The 26,852-nt window shown below is 41.4% G+C and overlaps 1 protein-coding gene across 1 annotated transcript; it reads right to left on the bottom strand.

Annotated features, from left to right (window-relative positions):
- Positions 1–5,966: 5,966 nt before the first annotated feature.
- On the bottom strand, positions 5,967–26,852 carry Dnajc21 (DnaJ heat shock protein family (Hsp40) member C21). Its single transcript, XM_034523699.2, has 12 exons — positions 26,566–26,852; positions 20,748–20,841; positions 19,149–19,272; positions 18,799–18,921; positions 17,972–18,276; positions 16,927–17,078; positions 13,837–13,924; positions 11,027–11,185; positions 10,552–10,594; positions 8,634–8,806; positions 6,916–6,991; positions 5,967–6,439 (listed from the first exon to the last, which is right to left on the bottom strand). Exons 1-12 carry the CDS (start codon positions 26,660–26,662, stop codon positions 6,272–6,274), a joined length of 1,602 nt encoding a protein of 533 aa, XP_034379590.1. The 5' UTR covers positions 26,663–26,852; the 3' UTR covers positions 5,967–6,271.

Here is a 26,852-nt window from a genome sequence, read left to right as displayed (position 1 = left end):
TAAAGATTTGTTTTTATTTATGTGTGGAGGTAGAGACACACACATGAGTTCAGATGCTGGCAGAGCCCAGGAGGTATCAAACTCCCTGGGGCTGGACTTAACAGGCAGTGTGAACCTTCTGAAATGGGCACTCATAACCACTAAGCCGTCTTTCCAGCACCAAAAATAATATATCCTTGTACAGGTTTGTTGCTATGTTCCTATGTTCGGTCCCATGCATCCTTTTCCTGAGGGTTCCAGAGATATAAGGTGCTAAAACTGCCTTATGTGTGGGCTTCAGGTGAATGACCACATGGAATCAAGGCAGGGCACACAGTCAGCTCTTTATGGACTAGTGAAGGAACCAAGCTCAAATGAGGAAACCATGCTGACCAGGAACTACAGTCAAAGACTGACAATAAAGATGCACATTACATGGTGCGGTCTAGGGGTGAAACACAATAAAGATAGGAACTTGGATTTAATAGATGTTTGTATGTCATGCACCCCACTAAGCTACCTTCATATGATAGTGAACAGTTTAAATTACTAACTTAGGGAAAACAAACTTTCAAGAGAATATGCTCAGAGATGTAATGCATGAATCCCGGTGCCAGGACCAAGTCCCCAACTCTCTTTGTCCTGTTTTCTTTCTTCGCTCTGCTCTCTTACACACACAAATGAAGGGTATTACTCCATTACTACCTTTTGAGAGAAAAAGCTGCTCATGTGCCTTCCTTGACTTTCACACTCCAGCCTTTGTTTTGTTACCCACATATCAAGACAGGACCTTCGGGAAACAGCAAGGACCCAGAAGGAACCTAGAGGGGCTACTTGCATTATTGTAGAGAGACTGTTAAGTATCATGGATTGGAGACAAGCAGATCACAGCTTGAAATGATAAAGATACTGTCTTCTCTGTGCCAATATCCTAGAATTCCATTCAGTGCCTGAATACAGTGGAAATATGCTAAGGTACCATGCTGTCAGATCACTGGACAGGACATTCCGCTCTCCTGTCCCTGACCCAATGCCCACATCTGTCACAAAGCATGCATACAGATGTCATTCAGATACTTAAGGACAAACTTGAAGTGTTGTGAAGAAGAAACCAAAGTTGCTGGTTAAACTTGCATTCCACTGCTTAAGACGCATTGTAGATAACTCATGGCTTCACTGCGATGTAAGCTCTTTGCTTCTGCACAGTCCCCTAAATATCAGCGGACACGCTCGTCAGTGCAGTGGACATTTTAAATGGGTAATCCCTCTGCTCCAACACTTCTTGAGAAATGTATCCTCAGGTAGGGAAGACAAAAATCAAAGAAGCAAAAAGCCAAGTGTAAACACACTCATCAGAATGTGATGATGAAAAATCAAATCACGAGCAGAGCGATTATGGGGAACCAGTATTATCACGCAGCCTTCAAAATCTCATGTTGACATGGAATGCACACATTATGTTGGAATGCACACTTTCAAACATTATCAGGAGGAGGAGTTCAACTGTAGAAAACACATTTGCCTAGAAATGGTTGAGGGAGACATACACTAAAATGTTTCCAGCTGCAGGATCAAGACAATATTTATTGTTTTTGCATTATGCTGAATATTCTGTAGAGACTACTTTATAATTCCATTATTGAAACAATTTCTAAGATTAAAAAAACAAATCAGCTTCCCCCAAAATTGCTGCTTTCTGAAAAATAAGCATTAAACTCTAAAACAAACAAAAATGACAAATTGTCCCTAACAATCTTGCCAGAAACACAAGAAAATGACTCAAACTCCTCAGCGTGTACTTTCCAACTGGCCGATCTTATGATCAGAACCAAAGTAGCACCACAGAGATTAAAAGCCATGAGCCAAGTCCCTTTGAAAGAAACATAGTGGGGAAGGTCTGCCACACTTTAGATATGGACTGCCCCACAGGCTCATGTTTTAAAAGCTTGGTTAACAGTCCATGGTGCTACTGATAGGTGACAAAAAACATAGGAGTAAAGCCTTGAGGGACAAGTCATTGGGAGCTCAACCTTGAAGGGGAACTTGGGCCAGTGTCTTCCTTTCTTGGCCCCCAGCCTCCCAGATAGAAGCAACTTGGCTCTCCCCACCGTGATGTTCTGCCTTGCCACAGGCCCCAAAGCAACAGAACTGGGTGATTGAACATGGCCTGAAACTCCTGAGTCCATGGGCCAAAATACAACCCTCTCAGGTTTGGATAGCATGTGTATATCACTGTACTGGGAAGCTAACACAGCTGCTAGCACAAGTCTTCAAAGCGAGCCTCGATGGCTAGAGGGGTGTTCTGGGGGAGTATTGGATGAGTCTTGCTGGCAGAGGTAAGTGCTGTCTGGTCATCAGCATGTGGGGCTTCCCTGGGTCTGTCACCACTGTTCCACCACACCACAACCCTAAGATAGCACAGGAACCCTTTTGTTCTTGAGAGACATGGACAGCAAGGCCACACCACAAAAGCCTGGATGTACTAAAGAACAGGACTATTAGAAATTCTACTTCACAACATGATGAGACATAGTTCTTACTAAATTTGAGACAGACTATATACCAGTATCTAACAGCTAAGTTTTTATGGCCTTTATATTTTCAGAAATTTGGGGAAACTCTAAAATCAATTGACAGCAGTGCAAAAGATAATCAGAGCCTTTTCGATTTTTCAGAAGGCATTTGGTACCTGATGGACATCAACAGCGAGGCCTCTACCTATTTTGTAATGGCCAACTTATCATCTGATGATTATCTATACAAAGCCTTCTAAAGTAATTAAGGATTACCAATATCCAAAATTATGTACAGCCTTAGGTAGAACATCTTGTTCATTTGAACTGAATTTCAATATTATGCAATATACCTACAGGAGTCACTTGGTAGTTCATTTTGTTTTCGATTGCTTTAGATTTAGATTTTAAGATGTCTCACCCTGTGAATTCTCAGCAATCCTCCTGCCTTCACTTCCCAAGTGCTTGGGAAGAGCACCATATTCAGCTTAATATACTTCCTTTTAACCTGCACAGAATTCACTTATTCCCCAGTTTCCATCCAAGTTATTCTGTTTGGGTCATTTCAGGTTCCAAAGTAAAGAAATTGAGCAAGGAAGAACAACTAGTGAAAATGAGCAGCAGCTGGTGAAGGCCCACCCTACGGCCAGGCGTCATGTTTGTGGTTCAGACTGTGATTACAATCCTGTAAGATTAGCCTCAGCTTTTTCAGATTCAAAATTACTTAGATACCTTAACTGATCTGCCCACGGTCATAGTCAACATCAGTGCTAGAATTCAAGCTAAGATCCCTTGATTCTGTTTAAGGCTGTGCCTCTAATCTGGATGGCTGTGCATGTTTGAACTCGAGTCAACTAGTCTTTGAGTCACCATGGCAGAACACTCACAGCAGCGGCTTCCTGATGGAGCTTTCTCTCTCCCTAGCGCACAGGTAGTTTATCTGGGCTCTAGGGCCCTCAGCGATTGGGATGAGAGATATGTCCTTCTGTTCATCAGACCTAGTGAGAACTTGTTATCCAAGACTGGGGCCAGACATTCAGCTCTTGTCTCTTCACTTAAGCTAAACAAAAAGATGGAATAAGGACATAGGCATGACTTTTGAAGACAAGTTCCAAAAGCCACTCAGATTAGTGGCCAGAACTGACAATGAATGCACTGCAAGACAGGCTTGGGAGGTAGGTTTTACATTCTGGACAGCTTTGTGCCCAACTACAAACCACACTTCTAAAAGGAAGAAGGAACATTAAAAGACAAGAGGGCCTCTGCCACAGTGGGCTTGCTATGCCAGGAATAGAAGGGGTAACTTAGAACCTTTAAATACATATACTTTTTCTAGTAAAATGGCAATTTAATATTTTCCTGGATACCTATTTTTGTGAGAACCTGAGTAACAAGCCCTGACATAGCCAATATTAAAAACTGGCAGATGCTTACAATTCTCTCAGATTAGAGGACTCAGCTGTCTTTCTGATAGCCTGTCCAGTCCATTCCTTTCCTTTCTTCTCCATAGGTAAATACAGCTCTGAATGTCTCTTTTTTTATTGATGGGAAGTTGATTATTACATAAATAGCAACCAGCCCAGCACTTTCAAAAAGTGTATACTGGGTATATGTATACCATCTTGACAAATTATTTCACTCAGTATCTTTTCCCCAGGGCCAGCTATCCAATATATATCAGGTGCATTCCTTTTCACCACCCAACCATCTGCCATTTTCTAAGCAGGTCACATTTTCCCCAGTTTCTTCTTCATGGCATCTAAGCTATTTCTAACCCTTGTGAAGTACAAACAATCCAGCTGTGAGTACCCTTGCACACCCTGTATATAAGGTATACAAAGCATACACTGAGAATCATTTGGTCATAATGCTGCATACCACTGACTTCCTTAGACATCACCTACTTGAGTAACTTTGACTTCTAAAGAAGTATGCTCCCATTTCTCAACATTCAACACTTGATATTTCTTGAGTTTTACCTTTGCTCACCTCAAAGCAAAGTGATGATGATTTTTTGTTTATGTGTTTTACCATTTTCCTAACGGCATGGTCCTAAGTGTCATCAGAATGACCCAGACCATCAATGAACTTTTCTTTTAGGACATTACTGGAAATGTCATTGAAAATTATAAGTGGTTTAAACCTTATGAATGAACAGCCACTCATTTGAGTACTTATAAATAAAACAGATATAACTCCATTGACCGAAAGCACACATTCCAAGCTAATGAGTTTAAAGTTCCTCCCAAGCGTAATTTTAAAAATTGTCTATTTCATCTACCCTTGCAGCTCTCTGGATGTAGATCACACACAGCAATGATTCTCTATATTTAACATTTACCAGTGCTACAGAATAAATATATCACCTTTATCTGGAAATGTTTCATTAAGAAAACTGTTTGGCTAGATATGGTAGCACTTAATCCTTGCAACAGGAGGCAAAGACCAAAGGATCTGTGAGCTGGAGGCGAGATCCATCTACACAGCAGGTTCTGGGTCAGCACAGGCTACACATGAGATCCTGTCTCCAAAGACACACACACAGAGAGAGAGAGAGAGAGAGAGAGACAGAGAGAGACAGAGACAGACTTTTTTTAAAAAAAACAAAAACAAAAACTAAGCAGGGTAGGATAAGCTTCTTTTTTGGGGGGGAGGAGTTGGTTTTTTGAGACAGGGTTTCTCTGTGTAGCCCTGGCTGTCCTGAAACTCACTCTGTAGATCAGGCTGGCCTCGAACTCGGAAATCCGCCTGCCTCTGCCTCCCAAGTGCTGGGATTAAAGGCGTGAGCCACCACTGCCCAGCTAGGATAAGCTTCTTATTCTAGCACTTAGGAGGCTGAAGCAGTCGGATTCCGAGCTACACAGCAAGAACTTACATGGTTTTGTTGTGGTGGTGGTGGTTGTTTCTAAAAGACTAAAAGAAAGTCTCCCCCTCCCCAATGACTAAAGAGGGGGAAAGCAGAACAAAAACCCCATAAAAATAGCAAGTGTGAGGATGAGGCACGAGGAGCACTTTCCTGTGAGAAGTCATTCAAAGTGCGGTTCCACCACGTCACAGAGTCAGCAGGCTAAGGGAAGTGCATGTCAACTAGATGCCTGCATCGCCACCATTCCAACATTCCTACTGTTACCAGTTTTCAGACTACATCAACACACCACAATTCCAACATTCCTCATTGAATAATACCAGTATATCCAACTACATCAACACAGCTAAACCACAGAGACACTGTTCTTGAAGCAAACTGTATGTCAGTTAGGTTTATCTGAACTTAAGGAAAAAGTAGCATGGAAATGAATACTGGCCATTTATACAGAATTTTATATCAGAACTGGAGTCATGGTATCAAGTGTGAAAAGACATCTGTGATGTTTTTAAAAGAGATCAGAATATTTGAGAAATCACAAAACATAATGAAAATAACATTAAATAAAGACACTCCAGAATTAAAACACTGAAGCAGAAGGGCACATGTATGTGTCAAAATAATTTAATTTTCCCTGTACATTTCTGTTCACATGAGAAATCCAGATACACGTTTATAATATTTACCTGTCATGAAACATTCAAGTGAATTCAGATGGCAAAGTAGAATTCAATCACTAGTGAAATGTTTAAAAATATATATTAAACAAAAATGTCTTTATAAGATAAAAATAATCTTCCACAATGCAATGAATTGCAGATCACTGAAATTTTAACTCTAGATTGTTCAGTTCAGTTTTTGGTTCCAGATCTAGAGACAGTTAAAAAAAAAAAAAAAAGAATGAGCAGAATTCCTATCTATTTCTACGCTTCTCTTTCTTGTTCCGACTACTAGTTACACTGTTCAAGGGAGCGGCTGCTGAAGGTGCTCGTGCATGACCAGTAGCTTTTAGATGATCAAACAGTTTATTCCGGGATGGAAACTCACTGTGGCAAGTGGCACAGCTGATGAGGACATCATTCTGAGAAAGGGGGAAAGCACATCAGAACACATGGTAAGCTGATAAGAGTGGTTTATGACTTAATGTCAAGGTTAAACATCAAAGAAATGCACATCTGACAGCTACCAAAAGGCAGATGTTCTCAGAAGACAAATCAAGAAGCACTATCAACTCTGAAGGCCCAGACTGTCACCAGCTTTCACTGCACAGACTACAAGAGTCTGTGCTTCACAGCTGATCTTCACAACTTAACACACAGAACTCTTATCCCCAAGGTCTTTCTTAGATTATAGTTACAGAAAATGAAATAGCAACTTTGCCAGTATCTAATATTTCCTATTCGTATATATTTTTATAGAATTTATATTTATAACTCGGTGGAGAGACAGCATTCTATATGAATTCTAGTTCATTCTTGGAAAGCTCATCGATACAGACTAACACCGTTAAGACATGAACAAGGTCACCATGGAGCCTGTGAGTATGGTTTGACCTACCACTGGTTGTGGTTCAGCAGGTACTTTGATGGATTTTTTCACATCTTTGGTTTTCTTTCCTTTGGGTTTAGGAACACTGGAAAATAAAATATTTTATATGATACAAAAGTAAAAATCCTTTCTAGTTGTCATCTACTTCCAAAAATATTCAAAAGATTAAATGTGTGACTCAAGCTGATTTATTCATTTTAATGACTAATTTAGTTTATTTTCACATGTCAACAAAGAGCTTTAAAAAATAACCTGAGAGGTAAAAATTAAATTTGGCACAAAACTAAAGAATTTACTTAAAGCAAAAGCTAAATCAATGCCCCCCCAAAACATTCCGACGTGCTTATATATGGTATTTTTATTGAAAAGAAGAGCACTTCACATTTGCTTCACAACCAGTGCTGATCACACTAGTACATGATATTAAATGCCCTATAATATTAACTTCATTGTTTTTTTTCTCCAGCTTACTGGTTTTTGTAGTACTTAGTTTTTAAAACATGTATCACACTATACCCAGGCTAGTCTGGAGCTTTCTATGTAGACCAGGTTGCCCTCAAATTCATAACAACCATCCTGCCTCAACCTCCTGAAGGCTAGGATTTCTGATGTTAGCTACCATGCCCAACTAACAACTTCCTGAACCTGATTAAGTCTGTAACAAACATTTCAACAGTTCCACAGTGACATGACAATAAAAACATTATAGTATATTTTTCATAAAATTAATTCATTATATACTAAGAAATTTGCTTTTGTTAAAAATGGTATCTGGTGTGACTATGAAAATACAATGTATAAAAATATCATAGAACAACTCATTGTTTTATATACTGGCAAAGAAAGCAATAATATAAACATCACATCCTGCTAATCTGGCATGTTCTCCTAGTGCCCTTAAAACCAAAACTCCCAGCAGCATCACTGACACCAGGCTCCTCATGCTCTACTTAAATCCTGAACACCCCTCTCAACCACCTTCCTCTGTGATCTCTAGTTTGCTCTCTGCCGTGTGACGTGCTCAGATTATAAGCAGACATGGTGTACTTTATTAAAAACAAAGTGAGGGTCAGAGGCAGGAGGACTGCAAGTTTGAGACCAGCTTGAGCTATGCTGACAAGAAAGAGAGTTCACTTGACTTCTTAACTTCTAAGGAACAGTAGAAGTGAAGCACTGCTACGTACACCACGGCAGGCATGAGCAGCACTGACAGGCTAAACCAGAGTCACTGTTGGAAAGTCAGTTGGAGGGTTAGATGGAGCCATGAGACATCCCCAGTCCTGCTACAGCAGAAAGAAATCAGTTGAATTCTCTGAGTCCTCTTCTCACGTCAGTAAAATGAGAAAACTGAACTATTCTCAGTGGTTGCTGAACCCAACAGTCTTTTATCCTTCCCATGTGAATATTCACGTGCAAGTCACCTGGAAGTAAACACTTTAACTCTAGACACAGGAAGAGTTCCGACCTACAGCTCCACCTCTGACCCAGTCCTCATGTCCACTGAGTAGCCCAGAGGATCATTATAAAATAGGCCATGGAACTAGACTCTTCCCCTAGTAATGACCATAGTGATAGTTAGCTCAATGTCACCTCACACATCCATGCTTTTGTCTGTGTGGCTGTGTACACACCTAACTCGGGCCTGGGAGGAGGTTCTCTGACCTACCCTTGATGACCTTACCATTGATCATACAGTAGTGAGGAAATAACAGGAAACTCTGCCTTACCTTTTAGCTTCACTTTTTGGATCCTCACAGGTGTCTGTGGTCTCTGTAATACAGATATTTTCCTGGGGCCTATTTTCTAATTCTTTGGCATTGTCTTCATTTGACTTAGTCTCTTCTGGATCAATCTTTCCTCCTTCTTCAGTTCCATTTTCGTTGAAACTGTCATTAAAATTCTAGAGAACATATATGCCATTATAAAACCAAACTAACAATCAATGCTCTTAAGTGCTGAGCCATCTCTCCAGCCCATTTTTTTCTTAAAGAAAACCAATCTAATAGTACTGGCTTCATTTTCATATGTGTGCGTGCATATATGTGTAGTGTGTGTATGTGCATGTGCACACGAAGAGGCCAAAAGCAGCCGTCAGGTGCCTTCTATGATCATCCTCTTTTTGTGACAGTGCCTTTCTCTGAACCTGATGCTCACTAAGGAGCTAGGCTGGCTTACCTGCTAGCTCCAGGGAGCTGCTTGTCTTGGCCCTCCCGGTACAGATTACAGATACATGAAACCATGCTTTTATTTTTCTTTAACGTGAATGTTGGGAAGCCAAACTAAGGTTTTCATACTGTGTAGCAGGCGCTTTACCAACTAAAGTATCTCCTTAGCCCCTATATAATTGGCTGTGATATGCTTCTAAAACTTACAGATTTACAAATCCCCAGATGCTCATTACAGGGGTATTAAAGAAAATGTTAAGTGAATATGTGGATATGAGAAATAAATTTAACCTATATTTCTAGTGATATTCATTTAATGATGTGAAAAAAGACAATGCATTAGCAAAAAGGAAAGGAAAAATTATACATACAGCTCAGTCACAATTTAATTAATATAACTTAATGAATTTAATTAAGTGATCTCTATAGGAGAATCCAAGATGAATACCTTGGATTGTAATGAAGTATTACTTTTACAGTCAGAATAAGCAATAAGAAGTCACAAACAAAGATGTCTGGCAAACATTACAGAGTGCTGAGTAACAACTCGTCACGCTTGCACATTCACACCCATGTGTACTCTCTTGAACTAACTCAAACAAGTGGCAGGGAGATATGAGTCTCTGCCATGTTTCTCTTAGAACAAAGCTAATCTCAGAGAAGTCTACATTTCAGGTCTTTGATTCAGGTCCACATTAAGGTCTCTGATCCATTTTAAATGAGACTATTGCACACAACAAAATTATTCTTTAAAATCAAACATTAAAACCTTCCATGATAAATAAAGTTTACATATACAATGACCAACACCCAGATTTTCCTATGTCCAGATTGTAATTGTTATCTTGACTGAAAAACCCTATCATGAGCTATATCCAATTTAAAAAAATGGCACTCAGTTCATTCCTATCAGGTGAGTTCTACATGCAAACACTTCAAGTGTGCAATGTAATTACAGGCAGACAAGGAGGGAAACGTAGTCAATCCTGAAAACACTCCACTTCCTTCTGAACAGCTTTACAGAACTGAAGAGACTGCTCAGAGGGCGATGAGCCCATGCTGAACCAACCTGAAGACCCGAGTTCCGACCCCCACACCACAGAACAAAATGGGCACGGTCTACATGCACCTGGAAGCCCAGTACTGTGGGGTGGCAATAAGGATCCCAAGGACTTGCTGGCTTCCAACTTACTTGAAAAACACAGCTTCAGGTTCAGTGGGAGACTCTGCCTTAAAGGAACAAGGCAGAAAGTGATCGAAGAAGATACCTCTGGCATCCAAAAGTGTATGTAAAAGCATGCACATCCATACATATACACACACATCACATACACACTAACTTATAACTGAGTGAAGCTCTTCCCCCTTAATATAGAATATATTAAGTAAACAAGTACACTTCAAGTCTATGACAGGTATTGTACTATTTACAGTGTATTAATTGTAGGAGTTAGATGTATAATAAAAGCTTTCAACATACCTGTGCTGATTTCTGTTTCTTTTTCTTCTGTTTTTTAGAAAGTCTAAGAGCAAATGTAAATCAAAATGTTAAGTGTTTGACTTTGTGAAGATTTACTAAGTAAAAATAAAAAATACTGAAATGGAATGGTAAAGAAACACTAAAAATATATAATAATCTCATACAACATTAAAATGACAGGAAAATCTCACATTATTATCTTAGAAACACTGGACAAACAGTAATAAGCATACCAACCTCATAAGGAGGAAAGTGCTTTCAATACATTTATAACATAATCTATAAAAATACCAGCCTATTGTCTTGACTCCTCATTTAAACCTGTAAGGCTCCTACTACCTAGAGATGCAGACAACTGCAGGGAAAGAAGTCACAAACAAAGGTGTCTACAGGAACAAACTTCCCAGAGAAAACACACATAAATACTATCTCTAATGTGACCAACGTGTCAGTGGAATTTAATACTGTGAATTACTTCTGCTTTGGTGTATCTTCCATTTCTTCCTCAGAATTGGCATTCAATAAATTTTCATCCATTTGAGCTCCTGAAAAATGTTCTTCCTCCTCTTCCAACTGCTGTTTTAACAAGGCAACCATTTCACGATGCTTCTTTGACTTCTCGTGATTCTTCATGCTGAAAGAACAGTCTGGTATGAGAGGCTATACTACAGTAGTCACGCATACCCAGGTACACTGTGGGATGACTGTGACCACTGACCTGCCAAGTGTTAGGATTCTACATAGAGTAACAGAAGTCTGTTGGGACTGCCAGAAAGAGTCATGAAGGAGTTCTTCCCCACCCCCCCTCAGCCCCCCAATACCAGCATTCCCCTCATTACTGCCTTTTTATTTAAACATATTTTCCTGCCAAATTCTCTATTTTTATTTTTTGTTTTTTTAGAGACAGGGTTTCCCTGTGTAGTCACTCTGTAGACCAGACTGGCCTCGAACTCAGAAATCCGGCTGCCTCTGCCTCCCAAGTGCTGGAAATTAAAGGCGTGCGCCACCACTGCCCGACTTCTTCTTTTTTTTTTTTTAATTTTGATTTTATTTCTATTCTAAAACTTAAAGTCTTTGCCAGGTTCCTTTTAATCCTTTTAATTAAGTATTTACTTAATCTCTCTATGTTGCAGGCCACAGGACAGACATCTAGGAATTTCTGGAAACTTTAAGACACATCCTAATTGCAAGAGGGCCTAGAGAAGAGATGGTGTCAAGTCTCAAAGAACAAGAGTTCACTTCCTTTTGCTTTTTCAACAGTGTATTCTCACCTCCTTCTTACTACCTTAAATGTGAGTTGAGACAGGTATCCCAAAACTCCATAGGTAGAACTAACTTATTTGATATACAGGAAACCAAAGACATTCTACAAACCAGGGCTAACAACATTAAGCTATGAAGTTGTAGTCTCAGGACATAGCTCATGGTAGCGTGGCCGACAACCATGCAGACAGTGCTTGGGTTTGGCCTTGAATACCACAGAAACAGTAACAAAAACATGGACACCAACCCTCTGTCACCATTGAATTTGTGTTCTGTTTAGATTTTTGGAATCTTCTTTTTCCTTATTTTGTTCTTTTCTACTAAAATTCTCCTTAGACCAAAGCCCTCTGGGGAAATCAAGGCATCTTGAGTTAGAAAATAATTGGTCAAAATGATAAGAACACGTTTAAAAAGAAACTGGCATGACAGAATCCTTGCTACACAGATCTGGAAATATGTGAACAGGAACAGAATAAGAGAAAATTATAAATCCCTGAAATATATGTCAAGTTCAGTAACAGGAAACATAGCATCGTTCCATCACCACTATAAGGGCTGGTACAGGTCAGTTTCCCTTTTCCAAAATGCCTGCTACCTGAGTTTAGATTTCAATTTCTGAAATATTTATTCAAATGCAGTCAGGTATTTTGAAGCTGGAATCCAATCCTAAGCACAAAAGCCATTCATTCCTGTTTCATGTATGCCTTGAACATGTTCCTGGAAGGTCATTTTATGTAGTATTTTAAATACACTTCATGTTAACTGATACCCTCACAAGGAGTCAGGTGTTGAATTTTCTGACATGTGGCACTCAAAAAACGTTTAATGTCTCTAAAGAGAATTCACAGCAAAAGAAAAAATTCTAACTCTACAGCACAAAACTGGATAGCACTTAGATTGAGTGGTCAAACTGCTGAGCACCAGTAAGGACTTTAAGTACCAGTAGACACGGGATGCTGAGAAAACACAACACAGCTGTACTGTTGCATACATCAACTTAATTATAAATAAAGGGACAAACCCAGAAAGAGAAATACTCTTTTAAAAAGGTGTTTACAGGACTAGAACATTGTAAATAGGATAAGACAAGATCAAGAAAAAACAAACAAAAACTTCCAGATTAAAGGAAGCTAAACACATAAGGTTAGTCATACATTCCCAGAATAAATTCTCTACTAAAATGGGGAAATTCAGTATACTACTAAAGAATACATTGATGGAACTAGAATATGAACAATAAATTAGGTACAAGTACCATATCAATGTTACAATCTCTTAAAGTGGTAACATTTCTTTGCTACTGAAAAACTATATAAAGATACTTACATGTAAAGAAGCACTATATATGTAATTTTCAAATTATTGAGGAAAAAAACTGTATACTTGTGCACGTTTACACACCTATGTGTGTACAAAAGAGCAAAACAAGCATGCAAACACTGTGTGAGCAACGAGCTAGGAAGTGCATTATATGCTATTCTTTGAACTTTTAAGTATAATAATTATTTCCAAAATAAAAACAAATTTAAAAATCTCTCTGCCTATTTCCTTTGTGTTCTTGTTTCTACCTCTCCAGCATCTCTCCCTACCCCGGCACCTTTCCTTTGGTTTTCTGGTACCCTCTCTTCTGACTCCCATAAATCTTTGCCCTTTCTTTTTGACTACAGGAGCTTTGCTTCTTTTCCCTGGTGACTCGGCTGTCATACTCCCATGCTCTTCCTTCCTCTACAGTGGTGCCCATGTGGAGGTGAGTTTCACCCCAGCAGTGCAGAGATGAGATTTGGTCTCATTTCTCCCTCACCTGTGCCAACCATGATTTGTCATAGATCAATTTCTGCAAGTAGCACACAGGACTATTGAAATATGTTAATGGCTACAACAGGCTTCAAAGCACAAATCACTCTTCTTATTGTATCAAACAAAACCCCAGAGGGTGGGGATACTGTTGATCAAACTGCACCAGCCATATTCTCCTCAACACCATGCCTGGAAGCAGAAGGAAAGTTCAAAGACGGGACTTACGCCTTTTCTGTCTTGAAGGACTTGTCACAAGCTGGGCAGTACAGGTCATCGTAAAGCTCGGCCTCCTCAGCCTCATCACTGTCCTTACCTGTGGGAAGAAGCTAGTGTTAACAAAGCATGCGTCCTTCGGAAGGAACTCAAGATGCACACAACTTAGAAATAACTTGTTTTTTCCTTTACAAAAAAAAAAAAAAAAAATGCTGTTGGTATTGGAACTGTCCCTTTGAGCATCACTATGCTTGAAGGAAGAATTCAGATTAATCACCTCATCCTTCAAGTTCTTTTCTGAAATTTGTTCAGACATGTCAGAAAATCCTAAACCCACTAAGCCTTCACCTTAAGTTCTTTTTCAATCTTCTTCAGAGACTCGAGTCAAGCACACTTGGAGCTGTCCAACACTCCAGCTTAGTATACAGTGCTCTCACATCGCCAGCAAGCTCAGAAACAGCTTCTTACATGTAGGTTCAGCACTGTCTTTGCAGACCTTTTTATTATAAACTGAGGCTTATTACAGCAAAACAACTGCTGTCAACACCATCTATAGGCTCTAAGGGACAAACCTTAAGTGGGACTCTCCACAGACGTACTTTCTACTTTTGAAAAAATAAGTAAAATGATTATTTCAGATTTATATCAATAAGGATGCCACAATGTCTCATATTCCACATTTTGGTTCTTTGCAGATAGAAATATGATTTCGAAAGACAATCTGACTCAAATTAATTCTCTTGTTTGGTTAGAGTTACATCAAGATATATTACTTGTGACTACTGTGAAGAGTGTTGTTTCCCTATTTTCTTTCTCAGCCCATTTATCAATTGTATAAATGAAGGCTACTGATTTGTTTGAGTTATCTAGCCACTTGGCTGAAGTTGTTTATCACTCTAGAAGTCTCTGGTACAGTTTCTGGGGTTGCTCATGGATACTATCCTATCATCTGCAAATAGTAATACCTTGACTACTTCTCTGCCAATTCCCTTGATCTTTGTATCCCCTTGATCTCTTTTTGTTGTCTTATTGCTCTAGCTAGAACTTCAAGCACTATACTGAATAGATATGGGGAACAACCCACATGTCCCACAACAGAAGAATGAATACAAAAAATGCGGTTCATTTACACAATGGAATACTATTCGGCTATTAAGAACAACAACATCATGAGTTTTGCAGGCAAATGGAAAAAGACAATATCATCCTGAGTGAGGAAACTCTGACCCAAAAGGACATGCATGTATGTATTCACTAATAAGTGGATATTAGCAAAAAAGTACAGAACACCTAAGATACAATCCACAGAACTCAAGAAGGCTAACAAGCAGAAGGGCCCAAGTGAGGATGCTTCAATCCCACTTGGGAGGGAAAAGAAAACAATCACAGGAGGCAGAGGGAGGGAGGACCTTGGTGGGAGAGGGAGGAGGAGGTGAAAAAGGGAACAAGAACAGGTATGAGGGGGGAGGGGACAGGAGAGAAGCCCTGAGGACTTGCAGAATCCAAGCCTAGTAGAAAGACAGGGCATCAAGTGGAGAGATGAGGTTGCATCCCACAGTCAAAAATTCTGACCCAGAATTGTTCCTGTCTAAAAGAACCACAGAGACAAAAATGGAGAAGAGACTGAGGGAAAGACGGTCCAATGACCAACCCAATTTGGGATTCATCTCAAGGAGAAGCTCCAAGGCCTGACACTATTACTGATGCTATGAACAGGAGCCTACCATGGCTATCCTCTGAGAGACCAACAAGCAGTTGACTGAGACAGACACAGATACTTATACCCAACCAATGGACTGAAGTCAGGTTGAATTAGGGAAAAGCTGAAGAAACTGAGGAGGGCTACCCCATTGGAAAACCAGCAGTCTCAACTAACCTGGACCACTGAGATCTCCCTGACACTGAACCACCAACCAGGCAGCATATATGAACTGGTTTGAGGCCCCTGACAGCAGAGGACTGCCTGGTCTAGCCTCAGTGGAAGGAGAAGATGCACCTGGCCCTCGAGAGACTTGAGGAGACCTGGTGGGGCGGGGAATCCTCTTGGAGACAGGGAGGAGGAGGAATGGGATGATGAACTGTGGGAGGGCAGAAAGGGAGGAGAACAAGACTAAACTATAAAAAAAATAAATAATTAAAAGTAATTTTAAAAAGAAAAAGAAAACTCTGGATTTTAAAAGTACTCATGTTCTCAGATATATCCTACAACCTCAGACTCCTACTTTTCTCACCAGTTAAATGAAGATAATTCCATTAGCAAAATCTATACTTAAGGAATATTATCTGAAGACCAGGCAAGATCTTATATGTAAAAAGACTTCATAAATTATCGAAATGTAATTAGATCATTTCACATTTATAGAGTGTTCTATACTTTTCAAAGTATATACTATTTGACTCATTAACAAACCATTCATACTCAAACCATTTTGGAAAAAAAAAAGAAGTCACTTGAGTTACTTGTCTGGAAATCTACAGTTTATAAATAAGTAAAATTAGGGAACTCTATTCAGATCAGGTTTGTGGATGGAAGAACTAGTAATCATGAAAAAAATCAGGATTATAGGTCAGCAGTGCTCAAAGGCCTAAACCTGTTGAAATAAAGACTCAGTGTCTGCACTCTAATAGTGTAAGTAGAAAACAGTATCTTCCCTAAGTCGGAAGTGGGAGGAGTAAGACACATATAACACACACACTCCTATGTAACAACTACTGTACTATAAGAGATATTAAAACTTGCTGGGCATGGTGGTGCAGGCCTTTAATCCCAGGACTCCAGAAGCAGAAACAGACAGATCTCTGAGTTTGAGGCCAGCTGGTTTACAGACCTAGTTCCAGGACAGCCAGGTCTATACAGGAAAAACAAACAAACAGCAAACAAAATGCTTAACAAAATGTTCTCTAAATGCCAGTTAGAACTCCCAAGTTCTAGTTCGGTGTAGAAGACAGGACTGTGGCCCTGTACCACAAGGTACAAGTCAGGTGCTCTCTGGGTTTTCCTTTGCTCTTTCGTTCTGTTTCTTACACTTGGGCCACTGTAGGCATCTAAGTACACACAATACCTTATTTTCCAAAATTACTTAATCTAACAAGAAACATTACCATCTAATCCGTCTTTGGGCTCCTGCTCCTCCACTTCGTTTTCATCTGATCCATCTCCAAACTCCTTTTCGTACCTTGCTTCCATCTCCTGGAGCTCCTTCTCCAGATTGGCCATAGTCATCCAGCTCTGCTCTCTGTACTGCTCTGCCAGCCTAGACACACAGCAGAGCCTCAATTCCACTGGAAAGCATAGCTCTGTAAGGCTGTAAACTAGCCCTAGTGAGAATCCCCCTGATGCTGCCAATGAGAGGAAACCACCCACCCATCCTCAGCTAGGATTGGTGCAAAGTCACTGGTACCTAGCTGGTTTTAACTGCTCTACTAAGTAATAGGACTTGAAATATAACTCTCAGCAGCTAGTCAAAGTCTTCTGGTGACTTTAAGTGTAAGCATCAAAACCAGTACAAGATACTGCATGGGAACTAATAGCAGGACTCTGCGGTTTGATAGATGGCTCAGCAGAACAAACCTGTCAGGCCTGAGAATCTGAAACCCACATAAACTGAAGGAAAGAACTGGTCTATGCAATCTGCCCTTTCTACATGAGTGTCCCACACATACAAAATGAATATTTTAAAGTTAAAAAAATATTTTTTAAAGAGCAGGGCTCTGGGTTAGACCTCTTGAACTCTATTCCCAGCTGTGACTTACCAGCTACAAGGCCTCATTTCCTCACAAGAAAAAGCAGAAAAGCATTTGAACAGACTGTTCCACAGAGTAAGAATTCAAGTAACACTAGTTGCTAACAAACTTTAGTAGAGATAAAAGATCTCAAGTATAAAGGGCCTCTGAAGGAAGATATGTAAACAAAAACCTAAATGTTTACATAGTAGGTAAAGAAACATAGTAGGTAAAGAAACAACGCCAGAATTAGAGATTTTAAAAAGAAGAAAAGCTATGTTATAAGCTATAATCGAGGATGATAACCAAATTTAGCATGAAAGCTTCTTGCTGGCTCCCTTTGGACATGCTCTACCATGCTGGCCACCCTACTGCCAACCACACAGACCCACGTCAGCAGAGAGAATCGTTCCAGATTGCATACTTGGCTTGCTTCAACTTCTGCTGCCTCCTCATCTCCTCTGCCTTCCTCGCCTTCTCTGCATTCTGCTCCTCCACAAGCTTCCGATGCGCCTGCACTCTCTTATCTCGTTTACGAATGAAGGCTACGAGCTGGCGCACCAGTTCATTTTTCTCTTTCCTTGCTTTGTCTCGAATTTTTTTGTTTTCTTTTTCCATCGCTCGTTTTTCCCAGCGGTTTGAGGCTTGTCGAGTGTCATATTCTTCCTTCCAGGCAAAATTCTTTTGTGTGCAGAAACTCTGCCAGTAAGCGTAGAAAGGGTGTACCACCTAGTGTCAAAGAAAATGGGTAAAATTATCTTGTTTTTTTCTTAAATTTCTTTAAAAAGGCAAAATATTAAGGAATAATCTATCTTCTAGCTTTCTTTTCATGTATCTAAGATTACTTCTGCTGGGGGTGTGGGGTTTTTTGTTTTTTGGTTTTTGGTTTTTTTAACTTTTGCAGTGCCGGGGACTGAACCTAGGCCTTTGTGAATGTTCTACCACTAAACCACAACTCTAGACCCTCAGACACTAACATCACTGGACAAGACAGTTCTCTTAAAGATTTTCCAGGAAGAGACATTCATTCTCTTAAGCAGATTTAGAAAAATAGTCTTGCTGACTGAAAGATAGTAGAAAGAGACTATTATAACCACAGAGAGAACAAGTCGGTACTACAAGACAGGTAGAAGCTCCAGCCAAAGTGAGGGAGAAAGACAGGTCAGGAGACAAAAGATGACTTCTTGTACATCTTGAAAACCCCAAGAGAGAAGCCCAGGAGAGTGAGATGCAAGGTAGTTTTTTTTTTACCGTGTCATAGTCACTCTGGGAGTCGCCAAAGGTTGGAAAATCCTCAACATCTCCCTCTGACATACACTCCAGTTCTTCTTTTGCAATCAGCTCAAAGACATCACGATACACTGCATAGAAACCCTAAAACAAAATAAAGCAATGCAGAAACTCAGTGAACCACAGAAAACAGGATTTAGTGCTGAGACAGTACAAGTCCCAGCCCTCTACCTAAACTGCCCTTCGTCCAGATGTGCCCACAGCTTAAACAGGAACAGATGTGCGTTCACTTCCTATACAATTTTAAGACAGCTCCACATGTGAGTCCTACTTAACCACTTGAGGAGAAAGTAGAAGTCTTCCTATCTTACCTTTTCATCATCCCCATAACCAGAATAACAGGTAACCGTGAAATAATGAAGCAGATCTAAGCTGTCGTCTTGATATTCTCCGTCAAGCCCTCCTTTAAGTAAGGCCTCTCTATGGTTATCATACCTAAAAAATTCAAAAGTGAAAGGAGCTAAACAATAAGGACTTATCTAGGTGCAATTACATAAAATTTCACAGGGACTCTGTCCTTCTCAAGCAGCCAACATAACAGTGTATGTCTCAACATATGCAACTCATAACCTTACGGCTTTAAAGAAATCTGAAAAGTATAAGACTTGGAAGTCTTTCAGGACTAAAGACTAAAATCATGCCTGCAACTTCTAATACCATATATAATAGCAGCCCCTATAAATTAGGAATTCTAGACTCTCCCTCAACAGGTGGTTGAAATCCATAGGAAAGAGAACCACTAAATGGTACAGTATTGAAAATAATATGGTCCATAGTATATATTATGACCTGGGAATCTACCATCATTCACCTGGAAAACTTATTTGTATTTATAAAAACTTCAGCTAGGACACACACACAGACACACACACACAGTCTAATTAGCTCTTCATAAAAAGTCTGTAATAGTATTTATTATCATCTTTGCTTGATACAGCAGGAAACTAAAGCTCAATAATATTAATACTGGTTGTTCATCATCATAAACTCCGTAAGTAGCAAGACCAGAATTCAAAGTCAGGTCACTCCTACTACATGGGATACCAATACTGTAAAGGAAGGCAAATGGTTTTGTTTTGTTTTTGGAGAGAGGATCTCCCTATATAGCCCAAGGTGGCTTGAAACTCCCTCACTACATGGCCCAGGTGACTGTCTTGAGGACAGGGACTATATGCACAGACAACAGGCATATGCATACATCTGGCTTTAGTTCAGAATTTCAAAGTCCTTAGAGAAAAGTTTAAGCTCCTCTATGAGGTTTAAGAGAATCTGTACAAAATGTCCTTTTAACCCTTTCTCTGTTGAGAGTCAGTATGCTGCAGAGTCTGAACAGATGACTTTCACGGCAGCACCTTGTGAGGAACAGGATTTCTATTAGAGTCTGAATTCAAAACCTATTCATTTGCAGCAGGGCTGAGACACTGAAAATTCAGAACCACAAACATACAAATTCTTATTACAAAATGAAACTGTATTATGAGCTCATCTTTGTTAAAAGGACCTATTTGTACAATAAAATTTATTCAAGTGCTCTACAAAAATGTATTATAATTCTTACATTAAAATAATTGAAGTAAGAATTGCTATGAAAACAAACTTCCTTCCTGTGTAACAATTAACTTGTCCTACACTAAAGGAACCCCACTCAGTGAGAAACCACTTGCAGCATCTGAGTTAAAGCTATGTAACATCACCAGACTTGTTTCATGGATAACACCAGACAGTTGGAATAATCATCCCCTAAGTTCCCTCCTGCCCACATACTGCACTTTACATAACGAAGAGGTGACAGATGCTTCAGAGCACTCCCAACCACTCAGTGTGTTAAACCGTTAAGAACCCAACGACTGCAAACTGACCATTCCTGCTAACAAACTAAACACAGATAAAAGAGGCAACACAATACTTACCACGCTCTTTCCTGAGGGTCACTTAAGACATCATATGCAGCTTGGATTAATTTAAACTGCTCAGCTGCTTCTGCGGCATTATCCAGATTTTTATCTGTTAAAACAAAGTCACAGAAATTTAGTCATGAAAAAAGTAGACACACAGGCCATCAAAATGGCGAAGTAGGGAAAGGTACTTGTTCCCAAGCCTGAAGACCTGACTCAATTCTGGAACCAGTATGGCAGAGTGATAAACTGCATCCTGTCAGCTGTTCTTCCTCCAGCCTACACACGATCTCATATACCCTCATGGCATACCTGTATGTATGCCACATACCTGCAAGTACACAGCTATGTATGTGTCTGTTAAGTATATGTGTACGTATGTGTACACATATAGATGTATATACAAATACATATACGATATACTTTTCTTTTGAATAAGCTTGGCGTGGTGTGCATGTCTTTAACTTCAGCACTTAGCATATGCAACTGGATCTCAGCGTTCAAGACCACCTTAATATAGCTAGTTCCAGGCCAGTAAAGGCTAAATAGTTAAACCGTGTATCAGTATGTCAAAATACATATAAATTTTAAATAGTAAGGGCTGCCAGCAAGGTACAATAAAGGATAAAGATGCTGCCCATCAAGCTGGACAGCCTGAGTTCAATCACTGAGACCATTTGACCTCTGACCTCCACGTGTGCACCTTTTTTTTTTTTTGCGCACACTCACTAATTATTCTTTTCTTAGTTATGCTTCCTTAACTGCAAAATTCAAAAGCAACTTTGCTTTCAAATGCAGCAGCAGTGATCTCTGCTTCATTCTTGTTTAACTCCTGCTTCAGCAGTGCTGGTCCGACCAACAGCAGGTGCAGGAGGAAAGCAAGGTGTGGTACGAGATGAGACTGGACTGGACTGGGCAGCAGACCCCATTCTGGGCTCTTGCCATCTCCAGGAATACTCATGTGACAGTGTGAAGAATTCAAATAGCTTCAAGGGATGAAGTTCAAGGGATGAAGAACAGAGGGTTGGAGGGAACAAATGGAGCAACAACCATGTTCATGAGTCTGGAAGCAGGCCCTCCCAACAGTGGTGAGATAGCCTTAGCAGAAGCTATAAGCTAAGCCACTCCCACATTCTATGCTTCAGAACCTTCGGAGTCTGCATAATAAACTGATACTCACCAGGTTTTCTGTTTGCTGTTTTAAACCCCAAGGCTTTGGTAATTTTGTTCCATCGTAAGTGGATAATACATCCATAAATTAAATTTTTGAATCTAACATGGAACACATCAAGTTCTTTAAGCTACTACTACTCAATACTTGTCTTGTCAGAGTTTAAGATATGACAGAATGTGTTCGTCCAAACAGCCACGCAGCCTGACTATTTGTCTCCATGGCTGAGGCGGGCACTGCGCCTCCTCTTATTTGTCAGCAGCACTTGATCCCAAGCCATACAAGGGGCTTTCTGCCAAACATCTAACACTAATATTTTTCTAAGCATAGCAGTTTGCCCGACTCTTTTATCCTGTAAAGCTAAAAGTAGTCTTACATTAACTAAAAATAATTTTTAACTGCTATTTATACTTTGTATATACCTCACTAATTCTAATGCCCCTTTCAGAGTGCGCTCACTTGAAGACAGGCAGCATTAGCCAATCAGCTGTGTTCTGAATGAGAATGCCCGCCATGGGCTCAATTGTTTGAATACTTGGTCCCAGTTGGTGGAATTGTTTGGGACGGATTAGGGGGTGTGGCCTTGTTGGAGAAGTGTTACTTGAAGACTAAGACCATTTTGAGTTAGCTCTGCCTCCTACTTGCAGATCTAAATGTAAGCTCTCAGCTGCTGCTCCAGACACCTGCCACCTGCTACTTCTGCTCAGCCACCATACACACAATAGAACTCTTTTTTTGATAAGTTACCTTGGTCTTAGCATGTTATCATAGCAATAAAAAAGTAACTAAAATAAGATGCAAAGATGAGTTTACTAAGTGATGCTTCCTGGAAAACCACTGTTCTCCTGTGCAAAGGTGTGGGCCTGGGTGGTCCCTGCTACAGTGTACCCTTAACCTACCTGCTGTTTCCTCCTCCAGCTTCAGCTCTCAGTTACAAGAATTGTAACAGACAAATTCATACCCCAAATGTACTGTTCTTTTCTTCCAAATAACAACCCTTACAATGGGTACCTGGTCCTTGTAGTAAAGATCCTGTTCTTCACCATTAAAGTTTAGGTGTAACCACATGACTAAGTTAATAAAATCTATGAACATATTCTACAGTAGGTTTTAAGAATCTTACCTAGTAGGCAACTAGCACAAACCCTTGTCTCTTCTTTAAACGTTCATTGTCCTGTGACTACTATCTTGAACTGTCACTTTGGATGAGGAATGAGGGCCCATCTGAGAACTGCTAGACAGAAAGTCCACTGGGCCACAGGAGAGAACTGCTACCCTAAGCTGTCCCAGCTGAGAAAGCAACTCTGCCTTTGAGACTCAGTGTTTACGTTTGATTCAAGGGTTCCACACACATGGTGAGGACAATGGAGCAGGTCTCCAATGGTTTCATGAAACACGGGAGCTATCACAACTAGTCACCTCTGATTTCTTGTGAGGTTAGAAAAAAGAAGTTGGTTTTTGTGTCAGCTACGACACCAGGCTTCCTGCCACATCCAGTTGCACGCAACCCTCGTACCCTTTCAAGGGGAAGCACCTTGGACAAGTGTTAAGATGTCTATGTCTTCATCAACTCATTCAACAGACCCAAGGAGAAAAGGATGAGGACAAATCCCTAGGACACTCTGCTATTTTCCGACATGCATCTCAGCATTCAACAAGCATACCCCAAGTGGGGCTGCTAAACAGCTATGGTGTCACCAACAGTCTACACTGCCTATTTTTTTTGAAGGGTGGGGGGGGAATCCTAGAAAAATAGAAGAAACTTTAAGTCTCGAACATTCCTGTCAAGACATAATAGTGCAGTTAAAATTAAGTAACCTAAAAGGTTTAAAAAAAAAAAAAAGCTGGCAACTGATTCTTCTTACATTAAAAAAAAAAATTGGTTGACAGGTGTGTGTGTATGTGTTCCTTTTTATCAGTACTGCACCTAGTCCAACTCCTTCCCATTCCTTCCTTCCTCAAAGAAGTTTGCAGAAAGCTTTTAAACACATAAAACCTATGCCTATGCCATCTAGTTAACAAGACAGAACTTCTGAGTGGAACTTCTTTCTTAATGCTTTGTCAGTCATGTGGCTTTCACTTATGTAAGTGCATCTGAGCTAGATGGCTGTCGAATGGACACAGCCGGTGTCTAACAAATGAGCATTAAGGAGTCCACATTTTGGCACAGGTGTCGCAAATGGTCACTGAGGTTTACCAGGCACCCATTCTTGCACTACTGTGTGGTTTGCTCTTGACACAAGCCCATACTCTGCTGTTATCTCCTAAGCCTTCCTCTGATGCCTTCTGAAGATTCGTTGGGCTGTCCCTTGCAAAAGCTTGCTCTGAGAAAGCATCACTTCTTAGCAGGTCTCTACTCCTCCTGAAATAGCAGCACTCTTATGGCAGCCCCATGGTGATGCAGGCCTTTGCCTGGTCACTGACCCTTTATCACTATTCCTTCTAGTGGTCTCTACCACCACTATTTCACTATCTCTTCCTTCTCTGTGTGATCTTGTCTTCGAGCCACTCCTCTCAACCACTGAGAAACTAGCATCTTGCTCAGTATTTCCAGTATGGTACCCCTGGCCTCATCTCCAGGCTGGCCTCCCTCCTTCCAATTCCCTAACATACTCTCCCCATTACAACCAGAGAGAAACTTGGAAAATTGTCATTTATTGCGCTGGTGTTTCCAGTTCTCCTATGGTCTACCAAAGCTCTTAGGCTAAAATCCTACTCCAGAATTTAGCATATCCATCCTGGCCTGCTCCTACGTGGTTGGTTATGCTAGTCTCTCTCTTACACTCCTTCCTCCTCTCTCCAATAGGCACGCTGTGCCACCCTATCATTTCGTGTCTCCACTACAAGTTACTTCTTCCCAGCCAAGCTTCCCGGGTGGCTTTTCCCGTCTCTCTCGCCCACATACACAAAGCTGACCAGGCATGGACTCATTAGCACTTGTATCTGCCCTCACGCAGACCTTCTCTTCCAGGATTCAAACTGCCCGTTTCCTTTTCTGTGTCTCCCCAGAATGCACGTCCAACCAGGGCAGAGACCTCTCCTGCCTTGTTCACCTAGCAAAGCAGATGCATTTGCCCTTAGAATTAATTCTGTCTTGCCCTTTCTCATTCTGAAAATCAAGGCACTCCCAACTTCCTTCCAATTCCTAACTCAGCTTCTAATAATAATTAGCCATTACTCTATGACAATGTTGTTCTGCCATTTCTACATTTTCTTTGGACTTATCTACCTTGACTATTTCTTTGGCCTTCCTGCTATGATAAAAATTCTGCCTTTTCAATAGGGTGTGTGTGTATGTGTGTGTGTGTGTGTACACGTATATATACATATGTTCCTCATTTATTGTTATCACACCAACACGGTTTTTGTTCCATCTACTACAGGCCTTCCCACACTGAGTCTCCAGTCTTCCACTCTCCCAACCCATTCTATATCCTTCCTTGTAAGTAAGTACTGTCCTCCATCCCCCTGGGACATCTTTTGCCCACCACTGTGCTCTTCCTGAAACAGGACACAGTCCAAGGTCCTCCCTGTGGAGATGCCCCAGCATCTCTAGGTACACAGAGGAACCTAGCCCCCATTACACGGGTGCTTACTACTAGTTGTATTATAACCCAAACAGCAGTTTTGCTCAGACAAGTAGTTAGCGTCCATGTGTGCAAGGCTTGTTTTCCTAACAAGACCACTCTGAAGTCCCCGTTTTAGCATTTCAAAATCTACATACAATACCCGTGTGCAAGTGATTTGCATCTTCAGGACAGGTATGAGAAAAACTGAGCTTAAACACATTTGTATTATATGGTGTATTTTTCTTTCTGTTAAAGCAAAAAAGAAAACAAGACGTGTATATTCTTCCAAACCTGTTAGTCATCTACGTGTGCATATGCATCTTCCGTAGACAGAGTCTACGGAAACAAAACAAAACTACAACAAACACAGGTAAACCAGCCACGAAGAAAACCATACGTGAAATAACCCATGACCGGTGGCAATGGCCAGTAATCCCAATAACCTGTCAAGGTGAGGCAAGAAGATCACAGGCTCAAAGACTGCCTTGGCAACGTAGAGACCCCATCTCAAAATGATTCGTTAAAAACAGGGGCAGGTGTCCTAGATGGCGGAGCGCTCGCTTGCCAGCAGGTGCGCGGCGCTGGCTTCAATTCCCAGGACCCAGAGAGGCGGAAGAGAGCCTCGGGGATCTCAAACAGACGGGGTTCAACTACTAAGTTTCGTAGCCTGGAAAATGAGACTTCATCAGAGTCACGCAGACCCGTTTTACAGCAACAGAAACCATCCCGGGAAAGCAAACTCCTGAGTAACCTCGCCCAGTTCTCAGGACAGTCCCCCTAACTAGAACGCGCCGGGAGGGAAAACTCGTGTCCTGTGCGGAGCCGGGTCTGCGGGAGCCTGGGAACTCTGAAGGCGGGCGCGAGCGGGCCTGTTTAAAAGCCAGTCCCCGGCCGGGCGGCATGAGAGGCCGGCAGCCCGGCCGCACGAGTCGGAGGCGGCTGCACGCCGAGTCCGCCTCTCCTCTCGGCGGTGCCGGCAGGGCCGCGCCGTCCCCACATCGTGAGCCCCGCCAGGCCCGGCGGGCGGCTGGCGGCGTCGACCCGGCCGGGGTCTCGCGGCCACCGGGAGGTTCCCCGCCCGCCGGTCACCTACCGGGGTGCCACCTCAGGGCCAGCTTCCGATAGGCCTTCTTGAGCTCCTCCTCGCTGGCGTCGCGCCGCACCCCCAGTGCCTCGTAGTGACACTTCATGGCGGGGCTGGACACGGGGCCGGGGCCGGAGCCGGGGCCGGGGCCCGGGGCGGGGCCGACGCCCGGGCCCGGGAAGAAGCGGCAGCGGCGGCGCTGGCTGTCCTCTCCTCCGGCGGGAGCCCGGCGCCAGCAGCCCGCCAGCCAGCGAGCCCGGCGGCGGCGGCGGCAGCGGCGCGGGGCGGCGGAGGCG

This window comes from Arvicanthis niloticus, chromosome 19 (genome assembly GCF_011762505.2).
Source record: "Arvicanthis niloticus isolate mArvNil1 chromosome 19, mArvNil1.pat.X, whole genome shotgun sequence".
NCBI lineage: Eukaryota > Metazoa > Chordata > Mammalia > Rodentia > Muridae > Arvicanthis > Arvicanthis niloticus.
This window is presented reverse-complemented; position numbering and strand designations above follow the sequence as displayed.